The sequence below is a fragment of the Heptranchias perlo genome, chromosome 1 (assembly GCF_035084215.1).
Source record: "Heptranchias perlo isolate sHepPer1 chromosome 1, sHepPer1.hap1, whole genome shotgun sequence".
Taxonomy (NCBI): domain Eukaryota; kingdom Metazoa; phylum Chordata; class Chondrichthyes; order Hexanchiformes; family Hexanchidae; genus Heptranchias; species Heptranchias perlo.
In genome coordinates, this window is record NC_090325.1 from 32,279,720 (window position 1) to 32,300,378 (window position 20,659).

At 43.1% G+C, this 20,659-nt stretch overlaps 1 protein-coding gene and 5 non-coding genes across 6 annotated transcripts in view; all 6 read right to left on the reverse strand.

The window, feature by feature from the left end:
* Positions 1–2,990: 2,990 nt before the first annotated feature.
* Positions 2,991–20,659, reverse strand: part of LOC137321217 (large ribosomal subunit protein uL22-like) — a 50,741-nt gene continuing 33,072 nt past the window's right edge. Inside the window, exons 2-7 of the mRNA XM_067983530.1 lie at positions 13,643–13,692; positions 13,518–13,558; positions 8,482–8,616; positions 7,531–7,629; positions 3,723–3,914; positions 2,991–3,093 (exon numbers count right to left, since the gene is read on the reverse strand). Coding sequence (XP_067839631.1) covers positions 3,046–3,093; positions 3,723–3,914; positions 7,531–7,629; positions 8,482–8,616; positions 13,518–13,558; positions 13,643–13,692 — 565 coding nt within the window. The 3' untranslated portion in view covers positions 2,991–3,045. The remainder of the gene's footprint in view (positions 3,094–3,722; positions 3,915–7,530; positions 7,630–8,481; positions 8,617–13,517; positions 13,559–13,642; positions 13,693–20,659) is intronic.
* LOC137331379 (small nucleolar RNA SNORD58) lies at positions 3,376–3,446 on the reverse strand. Its single transcript, XR_010965443.1, has one exon. It is a non-coding gene; the product is annotated as a small nucleolar RNA SNORD58 (small nucleolar RNA).
* On the reverse strand, positions 6,543–6,610 carry LOC137331383 (small nucleolar RNA SNORD58). Its single transcript, XR_010965444.1, has one exon. It is a non-coding gene; the product is annotated as a small nucleolar RNA SNORD58 (small nucleolar RNA).
* On the reverse strand, positions 8,074–8,141 carry LOC137331375 (small nucleolar RNA SNORD58). Its single transcript, XR_010965440.1, has one exon. It is a non-coding gene; the product is annotated as a small nucleolar RNA SNORD58 (small nucleolar RNA).
* On the reverse strand, positions 8,694–8,761 carry LOC137331370 (small nucleolar RNA SNORD58). The gene has a single exon (XR_010965437.1). It is a non-coding gene; the product is annotated as a small nucleolar RNA SNORD58 (small nucleolar RNA).
* LOC137331365 (small nucleolar RNA SNORD58) lies at positions 14,103–14,167 on the reverse strand. The gene has a single exon (XR_010965436.1). It is a non-coding gene; the product is annotated as a small nucleolar RNA SNORD58 (small nucleolar RNA).

The window sequence follows — 20,659 nt, forward strand, 5'->3', positions numbered from 1 at the left end:
TCCTTACTGCAGTCCAGTGACACCTGCTAAAAACTGAACACATATAGCAAACCAGGACGGAATCAGGCTCACCTGGATTTCCCCATTAGTTAAAACAACCTGCCAAAATTCAATGTTAGGCAAGCATGGCCACTTGGTAAAGTAGTGGAAGGATCCCATAGAATTGTACTTAGCAAGTCAGTGCATTCAGGACAAAAAAGGAAACTACAGGCCAGTTAGCTTAACAGCTGCCATAGGGAAAATGCTAGAATCTATTATTAAGGTTATAGTCGGGCATTTAGAAAATCTCAATGGAATCAGGCAGTCAACACAGCTTTGTGAAAGGGAAATCGTGTTTAACTAATTTATTAGAGTTCTTTGAGAAAGTAACAAGCAACGTGGATAAAGGGGATCCTGTGGATGTGGTGTACTTGGATTTCCAGAAGGCTTTTGACAAGGTGCCATATCAAAAGGCTACACACAAAATAAGAGCTCATGGTGTAGGGGGTAACATATTAGCATGGATAAAAGATTGGTTAGCTAACAGGAAAGAGAGTAGGCATAAATGGGTCATTGTCAGGTTGGCAAGATGGAACGAGTGGTGTGCCACAGGGATCAATGCTTGGGCCTCAACTATTTACAATCTGTATCAATGACTTGGATGAAGGGACCAAATGTATGGTTACTAAATTTGCTGATGACACAAAGGTAGGTAGGAAAGTGAGTTGTGAAGAGGACATAACTAATCTATATCCCATTGCATACTCCTTAAGTGAGTGGGCAAAAATTTGTCAGATTGAGTATGTGGGAAAAAAGAGAACTTGTCCACTTTGGCAGGAGGAATAGAAAAAGCAGTATATTATTTAAATAGAGGGAGATTGCAGAACTCTATAAAGTACATGAATCACAAAAAGTTAGTATGCAGGTACAGCAAGTGATTAACAAAGCAAATTGAATGTCATTTATTGCAAGGGGAACGGAATATAAAAGTAGAGATGTTTTGCTACAGTTGCACAGGGCATTGGTGAGACTATCTAGAATACTGTGCGCAGTTTTGGTCTCCGTATTTAAGGACATAATTGCTTTGGAGGCGGTTCAGAGAAGGTTCACTTGACTGATTCCTGGGATGAGGGGGTTATCTTATGAGGAAAGGTTAGACAAGTTGGACCTGTAAACACTGGAGTTTAGAAGAATGGGAGGCGATCTTATTGAAACTAAGATCCTGAGGGGACTAGAAGGGATAGATGCTGAGAGGATATTTTCCCTTGTGGGAAGAGACTAGAACTAGGGGCCAGAGTTTAAAAATAAGGGGTTTCCTGTTTAAGACAGATGAGAATTTTTTTCTCTCGGAGGGTCGTGAGCCTGTGGAACTCCCTTCCCTAGAGAGCAGTGGAGGCAAGGTCATTGAATATTTTTTAAGATGGAGGAATAGAAGTCAAAGGTTATAGTAGATACAGGAAAGTAGGGTTGAGGTCACAATCAGATCAGCCATGATCTTATCAAATGGCCTACTCCTGCTCTTAATTGGTATGTTCCGATGTTTGTAAAACAGGGGCTGGGAGAGCACTGCTATTCAGTGTTTGACATGAGTTGAAACTTCATATCCTATCCCTCACCAAAATGCCTTACTTCCTCTACAACTTTATGCCTTTACCCCCCCGCCCCCCACATTGCTAGAACTCTTATTCCCAACTTGATTTCTCTAACATCCTCCTTGTTTTTTGTACAAGTTCCATCCCATCAGGTTCCAACTCAATCTAAACTCTATCTGCATCCTGGGTCCTTTGGGACCAACTCTGGTCTCCTGTGCATCTCCACCCACACCAAAATTAGCTGATTTTACTACTTTCTGGAAGCCTCAACTTTCTACTATCCCTCCCTTAACCAATCTATTCCACTATGCGTTCAGTCACCAACTATTTTCTCCTGTTAAGCACCATGGACATCATGTTAATGGAATTACATAAATGCAACTAGTTGAGTTGCTACAATGCAACCCCCCTCCCATCCTTGTGTATCAAGTTTGCTGAGGTCAATGTCAACATGGTTCCAAATAACTCCAGCAGGGGATGATTTCCACTGTATGATATTCAACCTGTACTGCACTTATTTCCACACCACTAGATGACCGTTAGAGCTCAGTCTGGAATGCTAGAATTAACTTCTGTACATGCGCTATGAGTCTCTGCACCTAGGCATCATTCAGTAATCTCTGGTAGATAGTGTTATGAATGAGGACATCAGATAAGACTTAGCCATGATGCCTAAGAAGAAATAGTCCAGCATAAAGATTAAATTTTAATTGTAGTCTTGGGTAATGGACTAGTATTAAAATTATAACTAAGAATAGAAAAGCAAGTTACAGTATTCCAAACAAGTGAAATAGAAATAACAAAATAAATGCCAGAAATACTCAGCATCAGTGAAGAAACAGTGTTAACGTTTCAGGCCGATGACCCTTCATCAAAAGTGAAACATTATGCTCAATCTCTTCCCTTCCCCTCTCTCCCCCCCCCCCCCCCCCCGCCTCTCGTTGGCTCAGCAATTAGACAAGTCATATAGACCTGCAAAATACCCAGGGTCAAACTCCATTGTACTGAACTAGCTGACCACTTTAATGGTGGTCTCCACATCACTTTAATGGTGGTCACGAGTGCTACAATTTGCCAGTGCTAAACGTGAATATGACACCCATGGATGAATGGAGTGACGACAGTACAACCACTACAACTAGCTACAATGTACCCAAACTAGGAAGGGAAAATATCAGGCTTTTCATGCCTCATTATTTGCCAACCCCTGCTTGTTAAAAAGGTCTGCTTTGATACATTGTGGTAAAAATGAACTAATGAAAAATTAACACTTGGGAGAAGAAAAGGGGGCTGCCAAAGAACTGTATCTAGACACAAATTACAAGGAATTCAGAAAAATTGCAATCAGCCTCACAGGAAATCTGTATTTCTCAAGGCAGTTGAGACTGAACAAAAGGCATAAATAGTTGAGTCACCACAGTGGTTTCCAATAGTTTTATTATATGTACAGAGGTTGCTGCAAAATTAGTAAAGTCTAATCCCGTGCCATGAGCTTTTGCTTCTTCAGCTTCTTCTGGGAAACCTGAAAAAAAAAATTGGTAAATGTTACTCCACTATTTTCAGCATTAAGGAACACAAACCATGGTCTGGTACCATGCATATATAAAAAAAACACCAAGCTAGACAAATGACTCAGCACAAGGACTTAAAGTTGAATCCTTCTGACTTAAGGATGGCAATACAAAAGGAGCTTATTTTACTCTGGAGTAATCCATTTTACCACAAGTATATTCGGAACATCCCAAGATTTGAAATTTTGTTAACAATGCAAAATTGTACTCAGTAGGTAGTGGAGCTGAATGCAGTTGCTCAGATTATATTAGTTTGTTTTCATTGTTAATATCGAAAGGTGTCCTAAGATGGTCATCACTGCAACTGCAAATGTCAACAACCACAGCGTGGGACATTAGTCTTACATTATTATTCACACCAAATTGAATACAGATAATCAACACCCAGCTTGAAATCGACAAGAAGCAAGATGGCTACTTTAAAACTGTCAGGTGAAATGCAAAAAAACCTTGTATGCATTTAAAAATGTCATTTCGAAGTGGATTTGGAGGAATGTGTACAAATGCACAAAATTCAAATGAACCCAGTCATCTGATTTTGTCTTGTGACTCAGTGGGAGAACACAAAAAAAAAAATCACCTTTTTCTTCTGAACAACTTCCTCCTCTGGTTTCGGAACAATCTGCTCCTTCTCGGTGAGGATCATCTCTATGTGGCATGGAGAACTCATGTATGGGTTGATACGACCATGGGCACGGTAGGTCCGGCGGCGCATCTTAGGAGCCTTATTCACTTGAATGTGCTCAATCACTAGGGAATCCACATCCAGACCCTGAGGACAAAAAAATAGCAAATACTCCTAACGATAAACTTTAAAAAAAAAATCCACATCGAGTGTTCATTCCAGTAGTCAAATTGGACTTAAAATTCCAATTCTAAACACTTTTATAGTCCAAACTAATCATCTGCTATAAACACAATGTACAACCCTTTTGTTTCTATAATCCACAAAATTACAGCAATGGTACAATTCTTCAAGTGCAAATCTATAATTTTTACTGTGGGAATATTTCACTACATATGAATTGCTGATAAATATCACAATGAGGTCAGTAATTTTATTGGAGAGGGCTAGTTTGAAGGACCAGCAAGGAAGTAAAAAGTTAACATTTCCAAAAGAAATAAAGATAGATAAGTAGATAAAACGAAGTGAATGCAAGAAAACAGGACAGGAAAAACAAAGCCTAAACCCACATTAAATGAGTGATGTCATTTATACTGCAATATTACATAGAATATACAGAACAGAATCAGGCCATTCAGCCCAACAGATCAATGCTGGTGTTTATGCTCCACACAAGCCTCCTCCCATCTCTCTTCACCTAACTATCAGCATAACTTACTATTCCTTTCTCCCTCCAGTGTTTATCTAGCTTTCCCTTATATGCATCTATGCTATTCACCTCAACTACTCCTTGTGGTAACGAGTTCTACATTATAACCAGTCTCTGGGTGAAGTTTCTCCTGAATTCCCTATTGGATTTATTGGTGTCTACTTTATATTTATGGTTTTGGTCTCCCCCACAAGTGGAAACAACTTCTCCAAGTCTACCCTATCAAATCCTTTCATAATTTTAAAGATCTATCAGGTCACCCCTCAGTCTTTTCTAGAGAAAAAAAGAGCCGTAGCCTGTTCTAGCTTTCCTAATAGGTATAACCTCTCAATTCTGGTATCACCATTGTAAATCTGTTTTGCACCACCTTCTGTGCCTCTATATCCTTTTTAAAGTATGGAGACCAAAACTGTGCACAGTACTCCAAGTGTGATCTAACCAAGGTTCTATACAAGTTTAACATAACTTCACTGCTTTTCAATCCTATCCCTCTAGAAATGAACCTTAGTGCTTTGTTTGCTTTTTTAAAAAAAATGACCGTATTAACCTGCATTGCTACTTTTAGTGATTTGTGTATCCGTACCCCTAAGATCCTTTTGATCCCCCCTGCAAACTCCGTTCCCTAGTCACCGACTCCATCCCTCTCCCCTGCCACTGCCTGAGGCTAAACCAGACCGTTTGCACCGTGGTGTTCTATTTGACTCTGAGATGAGCTTCCGACCACATATCCGCTCCATCACCAAGATCGCCTCCTTCCACCCCCATAACATCGCCTGTCTCCACCCACGCCTCAGCTCATCTGCTGCTGAAACCCTCATCCATGCCTGTTACCTCCTGACTGGATGATTCCAATGGTCTCGTGGCTGGCCTCCCATCTTCCACCCTTCATAAACTTGAGCTCATCCAAAACTCTGCTGCCCGTATCCTAACTCGCACCATGTCCTGTTCGCACCAATGACCTACATTGGCACTGGGAACGCCTTGATTTTAAAATTCTCATCCTTGTTTTCAAATCCCTCCATGGCCTCGCCCCTATCTATCTCTAACCTCCTCCAGAGATCTGAGCTCATCCAATTCTTGCTTATTGTGCATCCCCGATTTTAATCGCTCCACCATTGGCAGCTGTGCTACCTAGGCCCTAAGCTCGAATTCCCTCCCTAAACCTCTCCGCCTCTCTCTCTCCTCCTTTAAGACACTCCCTAAAACCCACCCCATTGATCATCTGCCCTAATTATGTGGCTCGGTGAAAAATTTTGTTTGATAACGCTCCTGCTAAGCGCCTTGGGACAGTTTATTATGTTAAAGGTGCTATATAAATGCAAGTTGTTGTTACTTTCCTGGTATGTGACCGCATTATTCTTCCTACCAAGTGCACTACCTCACGTTTGTCCATATTGAAATTCATTTCAGAGCAGCGGCACAGACGCTTAAAATGTAGGCAATGGGGGTAGTCATTTCTCCAGACCAGCAGACTCCAAACAAATGCACAACTGATTGACTGCAACTTGTGCCTTGGCCATTCTTGCCGAATCAGAAGGAAAAATGACAAACTCTTAATTTCCCATTCCACCGTTACTGTAGATACCACAACCCAAAACAGTTGTTTTGGAAAAAACACTAGACTAGTATGAGCTTCCTCCTTGCCAACACAACTGCTTTCTCCAAACAGTGCTCAAACTTCAGACTTTCAATCTAAATTAATGCCAGTTTTCAAATTGATACTGCAACAAGAACAAAATTTGCAACAACACCCAAGAAGCTCAACGTGATCCCGGACCAAACAGTTTGCTCGATCGGCACCTCATCCACTAGCCTAAACATATACCCCTTCCATCAACGACTTACCGTGAAGGCAATGTGTACTATCTACATCATGCACCTTCACCATACGGTCAGCAGAGGTTGAAAAAGGTGCTCTACCACCTGGTGTAACTAGGGACAGGCAATAAACGACAACCTTGCCACCCACGTCCGGAGAACACTGTGGAGATGGCAACTTATTATTGAGCTATGGCACAAATGTGAGGTGGACTATAAGCAAGGCCATCATTCAAGACAGAGATGTGGTCACTCAGAATAATAACATTGTTTTCATGTATAATCCAAAGGTGTCCTAAGGTGGTCATCATCGTAACCACAATACATTTCAAAACGGTCAATGGAATGTTGAAATAGTATTCTCCAGGTTCCACGTCACAAAACTAATGAGCAACCTAGGAAACTAAGCTGAATGTTTAAACCACAGTTACAGCTAAAAGCAGTGTTGGTAAATGAACTGCGCTGAAGATTCATATTTCCCATAAAGTTAATGCACAATATGCAGTTCAATATAAAATATTTCCAGACAATTGTTGTGCAATAGCACAAAGAGCTAAGCCAGAGATCACTACATCCTTTAAGGGAAAAGTAGATAAACATTTCAAGCAAAGGAACATACAAGTCTAAAAAGAGTAGAGCTTTGGATTATTTTTGGAACAAACCAGTACAGTGGTCTCAATGACCTTCAATAGTTCTACAACTTGTACAATTACAGGGAAACAGTAAATTCCACCCAGAAGTGATTCAACATCATTAGACAAGATATCCTCCCACAACAGACACCTTCTGTGAATTGGAGGGACAAGCTGTGACTCCAGGATAAATCAGAAGTGACAGGGAAGGTTGCCAGCAGAGGGCTAGACAAAGATTGCAGTGGTGGAAAACTATTTTCCTTCAAAGCTGCACAGGTAGACTACAAGGTTCCAACTGGTGAAACCAAGACAGTAGGTTGTAGTGAACTTCTGACAGGTACTGGCATGGTCACTGTTACATACAAACTTCAAGGACATATATTAAAAAAAAACATCTTCCACTGCAGAACACTGCCCAATGACACCTCTACTTCTCTCTCTTTCCCCCCCCTCTCCATCCCAAGATATCCACACATTCATTGCCGCAAGGATTAATTTCCCCAGCACCCTTCATAGGGTCCCCATTCGGCCCATCTAGAACTCTGAAGCTCACGTCCTCTCCCACTTAAGACAATGAATGCAATTTTTAAAAAAAATCACTTACCTTGAGTTCAGCATTGCTCTCTGCATTCTTCAGCATGTGCAGCAGGAACTCTGCGCTCTTTTTAGGCCAACGGCCTTGTGTCCAGCCCCAGGCCTTAGCCTTTACAACAAAAAAAAAGTTAAATCATTCCACATATTGCTGTTATTTAGGTGTAATCTAAAACAAAAATCCTCCCTTTATGGGGGAAATGGGATTTATACAAATCACCATGAACTACTCCCAATCTCCAGCAACTATTTGGCAGGGTTCTTAGTCTAAAAAAAAACTAGCAATGACTTTCAAAGGAGAATTAAGGTACAGACCATGTAAATTTGGCTTCAGAAGCTTCCAAGGCCTGTGCTTTAAAATTATGTGCCAACTCAATTTTATCTAATCTGTTTCTAGCAAAGTATTTAAAGACTATATTGGAATATCAACTCTAGTAAATGAAAAACATCCCTCTCTCTTCAGAATGACTGCTCAGATTGTACCCATACTAGCCTAGAGATCCCAGGAAAAACAAATTCAATACTAGATGTTTTCTTCTGTAAAGTCCAAAATGTGGAAGCTCAGAAAGAAAACATTGTTTTCATGATTATTCCAAAGGTGTCCTAAGATGGTCATCACTGCAACCACATTCTGGGGAAGTTAGAAGTACAGAATATTGTCTTAAGCGAGTTTTCCCTGGTTCCAGACAGTAAATTACAATAGAGGTGGCTCAATAGTACACTACACAGTGTAAACTGGGCAATAAGCACAAATTGAGCTGATGATCCAAGCTTACTGCAGCATGCACACCATTGGCACCAATTGGAGCACCCCAACAGGGAGGCAGACAAAATTAATGTAGGCACATTTCCTTATGTTTAAGAAAAATAATACAGGACAGATCACTGCCAAAGCTTATTTTAAGTGATATACATAGCAAGATATTACACACCAGACCCATTTTGTCTTAAACTTTAAACTCACTTGAGCACACCTGCCAACTCCACCATTGTAGCGTCGGAAAGGGACACACTGCCTCTTGACTACAACATCCTTCAGGAACTTGGTTGCTTTTCGGATGTGCATACCTTTGATGGTTTGGGCAGTCTCACGAGTATTCTAGGAAAAGAACATTTTCGGTTACTGGTTAAGTAAGTCACATTCACTGCGCCTGTCACATAGCCTATCTGAATGTGGTCGCTCAGAATATTCTGTGCTTTTTCATGGTCATTCCAAAGGTGTCCTAAGATGGTCATCACTGCAACCACATTCTAGAAACTTGAACACAGTAACACATTGTCAGGCACTTTCCCTGCTCAAATGGTCCAACCTTATTAAATGAACACACAAAGTGGACCAACCACCAAAAACAGTGAGAATACATTTATTCTTTCCTCTCACAGCAGCTCCACCAGCATCAGCATTGCTATGGTATCTCATCCAAGGGATTCTTCTTCATTTGAATCTTGTCAGCGAGTGCTGGCAGGAAGTTGCATTACAACCCAAGTCCAATGCTGCCCTGAGCCAGCTTTTGGCAGGGTGAAAGCCATCAAGAGGCAGCTAATATACTCTCCTCCCCAAAGCAGAGGCTATTTCAACAAAATGTTGCTCTTGGTATTATGGGGGCTACACTGACAAGGCAATATTTAATGCCCTTCCCAGCTGTCCAGTGGACATTAAAGGCCAACCACATAATAGGACTGGAATCATGTGCAGGCCAGACTGAGTATGGGTGATAGATCCCCTCCCATGAGCATTATTAGTGAACCAGTTGGGTTTTGATGTTAGCCCACACATCAGATTTATTTAATTCAATCTCACAATTTACCACAGTGGGATTTCAACACTCACCCTCTAGGTTGGTAGTGCAGTACAGTAACCACAAGGGGACCACACAAATTGAGATCAATTACCTCAGCAAAGACTAGGGACCTTCTTGGTCTGTATAGTGTAGTGCATTACACAGTACAACCACTGAACCACCTGGGGAATATTTTGTTTAAAATTCTGGTAATCCGCCCCTAACAATTTACAATTTTTTTTGTCTCGTTATCATTGACCCTTTGCAGGGCAATTCTATTCCAGTCACACACACTCATATCATAGTAGGTACAGCACAGGGGGCGACCATTCAGCCCATTGTACCTGCTCTTTGAAAGAGCTATCCAATTAGTCTCAATACCCTGTTCTTTCCCCGCAAGTATTTGTCCAATTCCCTTTTGAAAGTTACTATTGAATCTGCTTCCACCACCCTTTCAGGCAGTGCATTCCAGATCATTACAACTCACTGCATAAAAGAATGTTTCTTCATGTCACCTCTGGCTTTTACCAATCACCGTAAATCTATGGCCTCTGGTCACCAACCCTTCTGTCATTGGAAGCAATTTCTCCTTATTTTTCCTATCAAAACCGGTCATGATCTTGAACACCTCTATCAAATCTCCCCTTAACCTTTCTCTGTTCTAAAGGAGAACAACTCCAGTCTCTCCACATAACTGAAGTCCCTCATCCCTGGTACCATTCTAATAAATCTCTTCTGCACCCTCTCTCTCTAAGGCCTTGACATCCATCCTAAAATGTGGCACCCAGAAGTGAACACAACACTCCAGCTGAGGCCTAACCAGTGTTTTATAAAGGTTTAGCATAACTTCTTTGCTTCTTACGCCTCTATTAATAAAGCCCAGGATCCCATATGCTTTTTAAACTGCCTTCTCAACCTGTCCTGCCACCTTCAAAGATTTGGGTATGTGCACTCCCTGGTCTCTCCTGGTTTAAAATTGTAACATTTAATTTTTATTGCCTCTCCTCATTCTTCCTACCAAAATGCATCACATTAAATTTCATCTGCCTTGTGCCTGCCCATTTCACCAGTCTATGGCCTTCTGAAGTCTGTTATTATCATCCTCCACGTTGTTTACTACGTTGCCAAGTTTCATGTCAAGTTCAGGTTATTAATATATATCAAAAAGAGCAGTGGTCCTAATGCTGACTCCTGGCGAACACCATTGTATACTTTCCTGCAGTCTGAAAAACAACTGTTCACCACTACTCTCTGCTTTCTGTCCCATAGCCAATTTTGTATCCAAGCTGCCACTGTCCCTTTAATCCCATAGGCTTTTATTTTGCTTACAAGTCTATTACATCATACTTTATCAAATGCCTTTTGAAAGTCCATAGACAATATCAACCACACTACCCATTACTTCAAAGAACTCAAATCAAGTTAGTCAAACTGATTTTCCTTTAACAAATCCACGCCGACTTTCATTTATTAGCCCACAGTTTTCCAAGTGCCAATTAATTTTGCCCCGGATTATTGTCTCAAAGTTTCCCACCACCGACATTAGGCTAACTGGCCTGTTGTTGCCCGGTTTTTTTGAATAGGGGTGTAACATTTGCAATCCTCCAGTCCTCCGGCACTGTCCCCATATCTTAAGGAATACTGGAAGATTGTGGCCAGAACCTCCGCAATTCCACCCGTACTTGCCTCAGTAGCCTAGGATGCATCCCATCTGGACTGGTTGACATTTCTACTTTGTGAGCACTGCTAATCTTAAGTAATCCCTCTAACTAATTTTATCCTATCCAATATTGCTACTACCTCCTCCTAGATGCAAGGAGGATGTTTCCCCTGGCTGGGGAGTCTAGAATCAGGGGTCACAGTCTCAGAATAAGGGTTAGGCCATTTAGGACTGAGATGAGGAGAAATTTCTTCACTCAGGATGGTGAATCTTTGGAATGCTCCACCCCAGAGGGCTGTGGAGGCTCAGTCATTGAGTACATTCAAAACAGATAGATAGATTTCTAGATATTAAAGACATCAAGGGATATGGGGATGGTGCAGGAAAATGGTGTTGAGGTAGAAGATCAGCCACTATCTTGTAGAATGGCAGAGCAGGCTCGAGGGACCGGATGGCCTACTCTTGCTCCTATTTCTTATGTTCTTTACTGCTACAATGGCAGCATCCTCTTCTCTAGTGAAGACGGATGCAAAGTACTCATTTAGTACCTCAGCCATCCCCCTCTGTCTCCACAAGAAGATCTTTGTCCCCAATCGGTCCCACGCTTCCTTTGACTATCCTTTTACTATTTATGTTTATAAAAGATTTTTGGGTTCCCTTTTACGTTAGTTGCTCACCTATTCTCATACTTTGTCCCCTTTAAGATCACCTCTGTGCTTTCTGTATTCAGCCTGGTTCTCTACTGTATTATGCACTTTACATTCATCATAAGTCTCCTTTATGTTTCATTTTAATCTCTAGATCTTTGAGTCATTCAGGGAGCTCTAGCTTTGGATGCCCTTGCCTCCCCCCTCTTGGATGGGTCTACTCTGTCCCCGAATCAACCCCTCCTTGAAGGCCTACCATTGTTCAATTACTGTTTTGCCTACTCACTGAAATTTGCCCTCGTCCAGTTAAGCATTTTCACATTTGATTGATCCATGTCCTTTTCCATAACTATTCTAAACCGGATATAATGATCACTGTTCGCCAAATGCTCCCCCACTGAAATATGCTCCACTTGTCCCACTTCATTCTCCAGAATTAGATCCAGCTTTGTTTCCTTCCTGGTTGGGCTGGAAAACACTGTTCCAGAAAGTTCTCAAACACATTCCAGGAATTCCTCCCCCTCTGTTATTGCCACTATATCATAAAGGTTACAGCATGGAAGGAGGCCATTCGGCCCATCAAGTCCACGACAGCTCTACGCAAGAGCAATCCAGCTAGTCCCACTCCACCTGCCCTATCCCCGTAGCCCTGCAAATTTTTTCTGTTCAAGTACTTATCCAGTTCCCTTTTGAAGGCCATGATTGAATCTGCCTCCACCACCTGGAATGCACTGCCTTAGGGGCAGTGCATTCCAGATCCTAACTACTCACTGTGTAAAGAAGTTTTTCTTCATGTCACCTTTGGTTTTTTTGCCAATCACCGTACATCTATGTCCTCTGGTTCTTGACCCTTCCACCATTGGGAAATGTTTCTATCTAGATCCTTCATGATTTTGAATACCTCTATCAAATCTCCTTGGAACAGAGACGGTTACGAGAACAACCCCAGCTTCTCCAGTCTATCCACGTAACCAAAGTACCTAATCTCTGGAATCATTCTAGTAAATCTCTTTTGCACTCTCTCTAAGGCCTACACATGTTTCCTTAAGTGCGGTGCCCAGAACTGGACACTACTCCAGTTGTGGCCCAGTGTTTGATAAAGCTTCATCATGACTTCCATACTTTTGTACTCTCTGCCTCTATTTAAAAAGCCCAGGGTCCCATATACTTTTTTAACCGCTTTCTCAACCTGCCCTGCCACCTTCAATGATTTGTGCAATTATACTGCCAGATCTCTGTTCCTGTACCCCTTTTAGAGTTGTGCCCTCTAGTTTATATTGCCTCTCCTCCTTCTTCCTACCAAAATGTATCACTTTGCATTTTTCTGCATTAAATTTCATCTGCCATGTGTCCACCCATGCCAACAGCCTGTCTATATCCTCTTGAAGTCTATCATTATCCTCCTCACTGTTTAATACCCTTCCAAGTTTTGTGTCATCTGCAAATTTTGAAATTGTGGCCCATACACCCAAGTCCAAGTCATTAATATATATCAAGGAAAGCAGTGGTCCCAGCACTAACCCCTGGGTAACACAACTGTATGCCTCTCTCCAGTCCAAAAAACAACTGTTCACCACTACTCTGTTTCCTGTCCCTTAGTCAATTCTGTATCCATGTTGCTTCTGCCCCTTTTATTCCATGGGCCAAAATCTTGGTAAGCCTACCATGCAGCACTTTATCAAACACCTTCTGAAAGTCCATATACACCACATCAACTGCATTGCCCTCATGTACCCTCTCTGTTACCTCATCAAAACACTATCAGGTTAGTTAAACACAATTTGCCTTTAACAAATCCATGATGGCTTTCCCCAATAAATCCAGTCATAGTCCTATGTGACAACTTGAGCCTACAACTCACCAACCTCCTAGCAAAAATTTTAATCTAGAATAGTATGCAAGTAAGACTTACCTTGAAGTGTACTCGCAAGTTGGAACCCCTTGCCTTGCATGCTGTGGAAAATACAAATACAGGTAAACCAGTTGCATTTCACATTCTCAATACAAGTTTAAGTTTAAAAGTAAATAATTACTTACATTTGGTGGGGTTCTCCGGGTCTAATGAGTAGCGGACCATTTTCAGAGAACTAGGTTCAAAGTAAATTTGGTTTCATTAAATGCATGCCAGTGTCAGAAACATAGAATTCTATAATTTTAAATTATACATCAACTCTAAGGCTAATCCCAGTTTTAAAGGCAAAACTTTTGAAAACCAAATAATTAATAGACCTCAATTTCCCCACTATATTTCATTATGCATCGAATCTTACAACACCAGGTTATTGTCCAACTGTTTTATTTAAAAATAAAACAGTTGGACTATAACCTGGTGTTGTAAGATTCCTTACATTTGTCAACCCCAGTCCATCACCGGCATCTCCACATCATTATGCATCAGAATTATTACTGCTGTGCAATTAGATTATTACTTCCGAAAGCCGAGTGGCCCTAGGGAGGAATGGGGTCAGTAATTTTCTTCTGTAAAATCCCTAACGTGGAAGCTCAGAATGAAATTGTTTTCATGATTATTCCAAAGGTGTCCTAAGATAGTCATCATTGCAACCACCATCTGGAGAATTTTCAAGAGTGTCTTTTAGTAAAAGTGCAGAACATTGCACTTCAATGACGACGACCCTCCCCCCATCACAGAATAGATAAATCGATAGAATATCAGTGTATTAAAACCGGATTATCTAAAACAAATTGTACCGCGGATCTTAAACGGAGCACAGGCGGAAAGCTTGAGGTTTCACTCCCACTTTTAAGGCGATTCTGCAGCGACAGGCTAACGCCGGAAACCTCGGCGGGCCCGATCGGCGAGGCGGCTCATCCAATACAGACTGAGCAGCACCAACAGGTAAACGTGAAATAAAACTCAAATCACAGATCAAAACGCTAACATGGAGACTCTTCACTATGGCTCCCTCTAGCCCATCGAGGCAGCCATTTTGTCGTGCACTAGGCCCCGGAATTTTTACCATCTTCATCTTTTATATTTAAAAACGGACTCGAATAGCAATACTGGGCGGGTGAAGTTGTTTATCGAGCCGTGGAACAGATGTCAGCAAAGCTGGAGTATCTCGGGTTCGGATGGCCGAGATTGGATGCCGATTGCTTTCTCGCCTTAGCCCCGCTTCATATCCGTCAAACACTCACCTCAGGCCGCCAACAAGAAAAGAGCGAGCAAAGGCTCGCGGGACCGCAAATCACACTGCTCATCTCGCGAGATTTCCTCTCCCTGGCACCGTCTCTCATGCGATCTCAGGTTAGGGACCGTGTGCATTTATCATCCAGGTACTAACATGTTCTTTTTTATTCGTTCATGGGATGTGGGCGTCGCTGGCAAGGCCAGCATTTATTGCCCATCCCTAATTGCCCTTGAGAAAGTGGTGGTGAGCCACCGCCTTGAACCGCTGCAGTCCGTGTGGTGAAGGTTCTCCCACAGTGCTGTTAGGAAGGGAGTTCCAGGATTTTGACCCAGCGACGATGAAGGAACGGCGATATATTTCCAAGTCGGGATGGTGTGTGACTTGGAGGGGAACGTGCAGGTGGTGTTGTTCCCATGTGCCTGCGGCCCTTGTCCTTCTACGTGGTAGAGGTTGTGGGTTTGGGAGGTGCTGTCGAAGAAGCCTTGGTGAGTTGCTGCAGTGCATCCTGTGGATGGTACACACTGCAGCCACGATGCGCTGGTGGTGAAGGGAGTGAATGTTTAGGGTTGTGGATGGGGTGCCAATCAAACGGGCTGCTTTGTCCTGGATGGTGTCGAGCTTCTTGAGTGTTGTTGGAGCTGCACTCATCCAGGCAAGTGGAGAGTATTCCATCACACTCCTGACTTGTGCCTTGTCGATGGTGGAAAGGCTTTGGGGAGCCAGGAGGTGAGTTACTCGCCGCAGAATACCCAGCCTCTGACCTGCTCTTGTAGCCACAGTATTTATATGGCTGGTCCAGTTAAGTTTCTGGTCAATGGTGGCCCCCAGGATGTTGATGGTGGGGGATTCGGCGATGGTAATGCCGTTGAATGTCAAGGGGAGGTGGTTAGACTCTCTCATTGGAGATGGTCATTGCCTGGCACTTCTCTGGTGCGAATGTTACTTGCCACTTATCAGCCCAAGCTTGGATGTTGTCCAGGTCTTGCTGCATGCGGGCACAGACTGCTTCATTATCTGAGGGGTTGCGAATGGAACTGAACACTGTGCAATCATCAGCGAACATCCCCATTTCTGACCTTATGATGGAGGGAAGGTCATTGATGAAGCAGCTGAAGATGGTGGGGCCTGAGGAACTGCTGCAGCAATGTCCTGAGGCTGAGATGATTGGCCTCCAACAACCACTACCATCTTCCTTTGTGCTAGGTATGACTCCAGCCACTGGAGAGTTTTCCCCCTGATTCCCATTGACTTCAATTTTACTCGGGCTCCTTGGTGCCACACTCGGGCAAATGCTGCCTTGATGTCAAGGGGAGTCACTCTCGCCTCACCTCTGGAATTCAGCTCTTTTGTCCACATTTGGACCAAGTCTGTAAAGGGGTCTGGAGCCGAGTGGTCCTGGCGGAACCCAAACTGAGCATCAGTGAGCAGGTTATTGGTGAGCAAGTGCCGCTTGATAGCACTGTCGACGACACCTTCCATCACTTTGTTGATGATTGAGAGTAGAATGATGGGGTGGTAATTGGCCGGATTGGATTTGTCCTGCTTTTTGTGGACAGGACATACCTGGGCAATTTTCCACATTGTCGGGTAGATGCCAGTGTTGTAGCTGTACTGGAACAGCTTGGCTAGAGGTGCAGCTAGTTCTGGAGCACAAGTCTTCAGCACTACAGCCGGGATGTTGTATATTCTGCGCCCTTGCTACCGTCAGTGCTTCCTCCAAGTGGTGTTCAACATGGAGGAGGACTGATTCATCAGCTGAGGGAGGGCGGTAGGTGGTAATCAGCAGGAGGTTTCCTTGCCCATGTTTGACCTGATGCCATGAGATTTCATGGGGTCTAGAGTCAATGTTGAGGACTCCCAGGGCCACTCCCTCCTGACTCTATATCACTGTACCGCAACCTCTGGTGGGTCTGTCCTGCCGGTGGGACAGGACATAGCCAGGGATGGTGATGGAAGAGTCTGGGACGTGGTAAAGTCCTATTGACTTTTTTTTGTAATTGAAGGTGCATTGTTCATTTAAATATCGGAAAAAATTCTTTTAAATGTTTAGCCTGAAAATTGTGCAGTACAATAAACGTAGGAACATAGGAATAAACAAAAAGGCCAAGGTTCATCTTGTTCACCTTCCACCATACTGGTAGTCGCGTGATACAGTGATAATGGAGATGTTGGTTACATAGCTATCAATTAGTCTACAACAGACACAGACATTTTTTTTTGTGTGTGTATTTTAGGCCCCCTTTTACAAGAGGGGGATTAGGGTGTGTTTTATTTAAAACAAACCAAAAACCAAATAATAAGAGTCAAATAATAATTTTCTTACAACGATCGAGGATGCATTCCAGCCCCTGTGGCGCCCACCAGTCGCGGAAAAACTCACCAGACATTATGCAAGGAAAACCCCAGTGACAGAGAGCTTTGGGAACCACAAGTCCAAAGTCCCTCTTCCTCCCAAACATGCTACACCTACCACGTGTAATGTCTCAAATTAACATAAGAAGTAGGAGTAGGCCATACGGCCCCTTGAGCCTGCTCCACCATTCAACAAGATCATGGCTGATCTTTGGCCTCAACTCCACTTTCCTGCCAGATCCCCATATCCATATGATTTCTCTTGTACTGTATCCCATAATGTTATTTTCTGAAATAAATCTATATAAATTGAATTTGAATGAATCAATACTGCTTTCACTGTCCACGTAGGGAACCTGTTCTATCGATTGGCCACTCATTGGAACACAGGAACAGGAGTAGGCCATTCAGCCCCTCGTGCCTGCTCCGTCATTTGATAAGATCATGGCTGATCTGTGATCTAACCTCATATACCCGCCTTTGGCCCATATCCCTTAATACCTTTGGTTGCCAAAAAGCTATCTATCTCACATTTAAATTTAGCAATTGAGCTAGTATCAATTGCCGTTTGCAGAAGGGAGTTCCAAACTTCTACCACCCTTTCTGTGTAGAAATGTTTTCTAATCTCACTCCTGAAAGGTCTGGCTCTAATTTTTAGACTGTGCCCCCTACTCCTAGAATCCCCAACCAGCGGAAATAGTTTCTCTCTATCCACCCTATCTGTTCCCCTTAATATCTTATAGACTTCGATCAGATCACCACTTAACCTTCAAACTCTAGAGAATACAACCCAAATTTGTGTAATCTCTCCTCGTAACTTAACCCTTGAAGTCCGAGTATCATTCTCGGGAGGATTGGAAAATGATGGTCAGAGCCTCCGCGATTTCCTCCCTTGCTTCTCTGGGATACATTTTATCAGGCCCTGGCGATTTATCGACTGTCAAAGATGCTAAACCCCTTAGTACTTCCTCTCTCGCTATGTTTATCCCATCCAATATTTCACAATCCTTCTCCTGCTTAAGTACAATGTCTGCATGGTCCCCCTTTTTTGTGAAGACAGAAGCAAAGTATTCATTAAGAACCGTACCAACATCTTCTACCTCCACACATGGGTTACCTTTTTGGTCTCTAATAGGCTCTACTCTTTCCTTAGTTATCCTCTTGCTCTTTATGTATTTATAAAACATTTTTGGGTTTTCCTTAATTTTACTTGCCAATATTTTTTCCTGCCCTCTCTTTGCTTTCCTAATTTCCTTTTTTAATTTCACCCTTGAACTTTCTATACTCCTCTAGACTTTCTACAGTATTGAACATATGAACATAAGAAATAGGAGCAGAAGTAGGCCAAAAGGCCCCTCGAGCCTGCTCCACCATTCAATCAGATCATGTCTGATCTTTAGCCTCAACTCTACTTTCCTGCCCGATCCCATATTCCTTGATTCCCCTAGAGTCCAAAAATCTATATATCTCAGCCTTGAATATACTCAACGACTCATCATCCACAGCCCTCTGGGGTAGAGAATTCCAAAAATTCACAACCTTCAGCGTGAAGAAATTCATCCTCATCTCAGTTTTAAATGGTCGACCCCTTATCCTGCGACTATGCCCTCTAGTTCTAGACTTTCCATCCAGGGGAAACAACCTCTCAGCATCGATGCTGACAAGCCCCCCCCCCTCAGAATCTTATGTGTTTCAATGAGATCACCTCTCATTCTTCTAAACTCCAGACAGTATAGGCCCATTCTATTCTCCTCAGTATAGGCCCATTCTATTCTCCCTTTCATCCCAGGAATCAATCTAGCAAGTATATCCTTCCTTAGATAAGGAGACTATAGCTCTCAGTATCTGAGGTAAACATCCCTTTTTTGCTGTATCCTACCCTGTATGTACCTTGTGATCCAGGGGGTTCTTGATTTGGCAGTCCCACCCTTTTTCTTTGTGGGGCCATGTTTGTTCTGAACCCTCACAATCTCTCCCTTGAATGCCTCCCACTGCTCTGACACTAATTTACCTACAAGTAGCTGTTTCCAGTCCACTTTTGCTAAATCACTTCTTTGCTTAGTGAAATTGACTTTTCCCCAATTGAGAACTTTTATTCCTGTTCTATCTTCGTCCTTTTCCATAACTATGCTAAATGTAACTGAATTATGATCGTAGTCACTAAGAAATCCAATAGGGAATTCAGGGGAAACTTTTTTTACCCATAGAGTGGTTATAATATGGAACTTGCTACCACAAGGTGTAATAAAATACAGAAAATGCTGGAAATAGCCAGCAAGTCAGGCAATATCTGTGGAGAAAGAAACAGAGTTAACATTTCAGGTCGATGACCTTCCGTCAGAACTGGAAGAAGTTAAAGATTTAACACTTTTTAAGCAAGAACATGGCCAGGCAAAGGTGGTGGGGGGGAAGGTGGGGAGGAAGGGGAGGGGAGGAAAGAACAATCGGGAAGATTTGTGATAGGGTGGAGGGCAGGAGTGATTAAATATCAAAAGGGATGATGGTACAAGGCAAGGAGGGTGGTAATGGGACAAGTAAAGAAACAAAAGATGGGTCTAGAGGAGCTGTAAATGGCAACAGCAGAACCATTACCAGCACCTGCTGTCTGAAAAAATTGGTTATGATCTGACGTTATTGAAATTAGTGTTGAGTGTGGAAGGTTGTAAAATGCCTAATCGAAAGATGAGGTGCTGTTCCTCGAGCTTCCGTTGAACTTCACTGGAACAGTGTAAGAGGCTGAGGACAGAGAGGTCAGAGTGAGAGTGGGACGGGGAATTAAAATGGCAAGCGACCGGAAGCTCAGGGTCACGCTTGTGGACTGAGCAGAGGTGTTCAGCAAAGCGATCACCCAATCTTGTGGAGGAGGCTGCATCGCGAGCTGTGCATACAGTACACTAAATTGAAAGAAGTACAAATAAATCGCTGATTCACCTGGAATAAGCGTTTGGGGCCCTTGATGTTGGGAAGGGAGGAGGTGAAAGGGCAGGTGTTGCATCTCCTGCGCTTCCACGGGAATGTGCTGTGGGAAGGAGAGCAGGTGTTGAGGGTGATGGAAGAGTGGACCAGGGTGTCGGGGAGGGAAAAGTCCCTTCGGAATGCTGAAAGTGTAGGGGAGGGGAAGATATGTTTGGTGGTGGCATTGCGCTGGAGGTGATGGAAATGGCGGAGGATGATCCGTTGAATGTGGAGGCTGGTGGGTGAAAGGTGAGGACAAGGGGGACCCGCTCGTGGTTCTGGGAGGGAGGGGAAGGGGTGAGGGCAGAAGTGCGGGAAATGGGACGGACACGATCAAGGACCCTGTCAACTGAGGAATCCTCGGTTGAGGAAAAAGGAAGACTTATCGGAAGCATTGGTGTGGAAGGTGGCATCGTTAGAACAGATGCGACAAAGCCATTGTCTTCAGTCCACGCCACAAACTCCGTTCCCAAGACACCGACTCCATCCCTCTCCCTGGCCACTGTCTGAGGCTGAACCCGACAATTTGCAACCTTGGTGTCCTATTTGACCCTGAGATGAGCTTCCGACCACATATCTGCTTCATCACCAAGCCCGC